The sequence below is a fragment of the Ascidia mentula genome, chromosome 9, assembly GCF_947561715.1.
Source record: "Ascidia mentula chromosome 9, kaAscMent1.1, whole genome shotgun sequence".
Classification (NCBI taxonomy): domain Eukaryota; kingdom Metazoa; phylum Chordata; class Ascidiacea; order Phlebobranchia; family Ascidiidae; genus Ascidia; species Ascidia mentula.
Window position 1 is genome coordinate 3954797 of NC_138574.1, and position 1827 is coordinate 3956623.

Sequence of the window (1827 nt, forward strand, 5' to 3'; positions counted from 1 at the left end):
ATATAATGAAACAAACACTCTGTCGAATTTAGCGCACCAAAAACGATAATAAAACAGAATTATGTGGATACAGCAGAAATACAAACCGTTATTTGTTGTTGATGACGTCTGTTTTACGAGCAAAGTAAAAATTTATTTCTGACGTCAATAAATATGTGAAAATGGTACGGATTGGGCCGAAATCCGGACATATTTAGCGTCGACACATCGCTTTGCATCAGCATGCGATCCAAAACAGTAGCCCATACTTCTTTGGTAACGAACACCACACAAACAATCTGGATAATGTTTATTTCCTTAATGAAACATTGCTTACTTTGATTACTAACATTGACAGTAAATTCCTTCATATATAGCTTCATAATGAATATTGTTATAATCTAGTGGAAGAAAATGGTATTGTTTCATAAGAAGTAAAGTGCTTGAGTTGTTTCTCGCCTAAACCTTTGTCCGTATTATTCGAGAAGTTGCAGACTCCATGGAGTGGAATGCTGTATTGACACATGTGCATTTATGCACTTTTTTTATCCGTTTGCGTCTGACTGTTCCATACATCATAAAAATCCAGCATGCGGCCACCAGTCCGTTAAAAACTGCTGCGTAGGCGTTAAATCGCTGCACTTCTTCACACGAAAATGAAGCGTAAACAAAAACGCGATAAAAATTGTCGTAACCTTCCCCCTCTTCGTGCAGTTTATCCAAGTCCAGACGGCCGTTGCTGCAATAGCACGATCTAGAAGGTGGAGAATACACAACCTTGTGGGGTATCTTGTTCAATACGTTGTCGAAGTCAGCAATGCCGTACGCTTCCACTAAATTAGCGCACTCCGGTAGCTCTGCAACATTGTTGCTTTGTTGCTCATGTGGCTCTGTTATAGAGCGTTCAAATCGCGCTTGGTGGCGAAGTTGTGCTGCTCGCAGCGTATAAGATCGTTGTGTGTAGAGTACGCACATGATCGCCATGAGTAGAAATCCAACCATTGAGCACAAAAGTGCCTGTAACGTACATCTTCGTTGTTAATTTTATGAAGTTTCGATGCTCTGTAATGCTATGTTAATCAAGTTTTAAAGGATATGCCACGTTTCTTACCATCTGCTTTGCATTTGTACGGTTGGGAAATGCAATTGCTCCATTGCTAAGCACAAAGTTCGCTTTTATTACTTGGTAACTTTTTATTTCCTTTCGACAATTATGTTTTTCCAAGCGACATTTTCATTCGCAAAACCAATAGCTGCTTTATATGTCAGGCAGAAGAGACGGAATCGTCAAATCGCAAAAGACAAAGGGTTTCAAACAGGAACAACAAACTCGGTTTCGTTTTCACATACTGATATTATTCATGCCTCAGTTGTGATACAGCTGATCAATTATTCCTTATAGCACAGCCAATTTCCGCGTTTCGATCTTGCTCGGAATTTTTCGTATTGCATTTCCATTGTGCGTACAAATGCGGAAATACAAGGATCAGACCTATCTGAACCCAGACAACCCAACGTACCTAACACTGCTAGTTTTATTAAGGGCTTTATAGTATCTGAAACTCTAGCGAAACTAGCGTACCCTTATTTGGTGGACCAATAGCACACCAAACGCATCTATACTGCACATATGTCAAGAAATATTAAATGTGGAGCTGCACTTTACCTCCTATTCGTGTGACATTTGCCCCTACTACTTGTTTAACCAGCAATATATTTCTTAGTTTGTCTACTTACCGCCAAGTATGATCCGTGACATTTTCCTTCCGTATATCTGTGAACTTCCGTGTTCCACTTCCTCGACATTGTCAGCAGTCAGGAATTCTATTGCTGTATTCTATGACATCT

The 1827-nt window shown here is 39.7% G+C and overlaps 1 protein-coding gene across 1 annotated transcript; it reads right to left on the bottom strand.

Annotated features, from left to right (window-relative positions):
- Window positions 1–230: 230 nt before the first annotated feature.
- Window positions 231–1827, bottom strand: LOC145914278 (uncharacterized). The gene is made up of 2 exons (XM_083002084.1): window positions 1717–1827; window positions 231–996 (listed from the first exon to the last, which is right to left on the bottom strand). Exons 1-2 carry the CDS (start codon window positions 1783–1785, stop codon window positions 439–441), a joined length of 627 nt encoding a protein of 208 aa, XP_082858210.1. The 5' UTR covers window positions 1786–1827; the 3' UTR covers window positions 231–438.

What these genes read in the sequence shown, in the direction of transcription:
- LOC145914278 (XM_083002084.1), bottom strand. Translation starts at nt 1,785, where the DNA reads ATGTCGAGGAAGTGGAACACGGAAGTTCACAGATATACGGAAGGAAAA. An exon ending in GTCACGGATCATACTTGGCG is followed by an intron (nt 997 to 1,716) that starts GTAAGTAGACAA and finishes TGTACGTTACAG; the next exon opens with GCACTTTTGTGCTCAATGGT.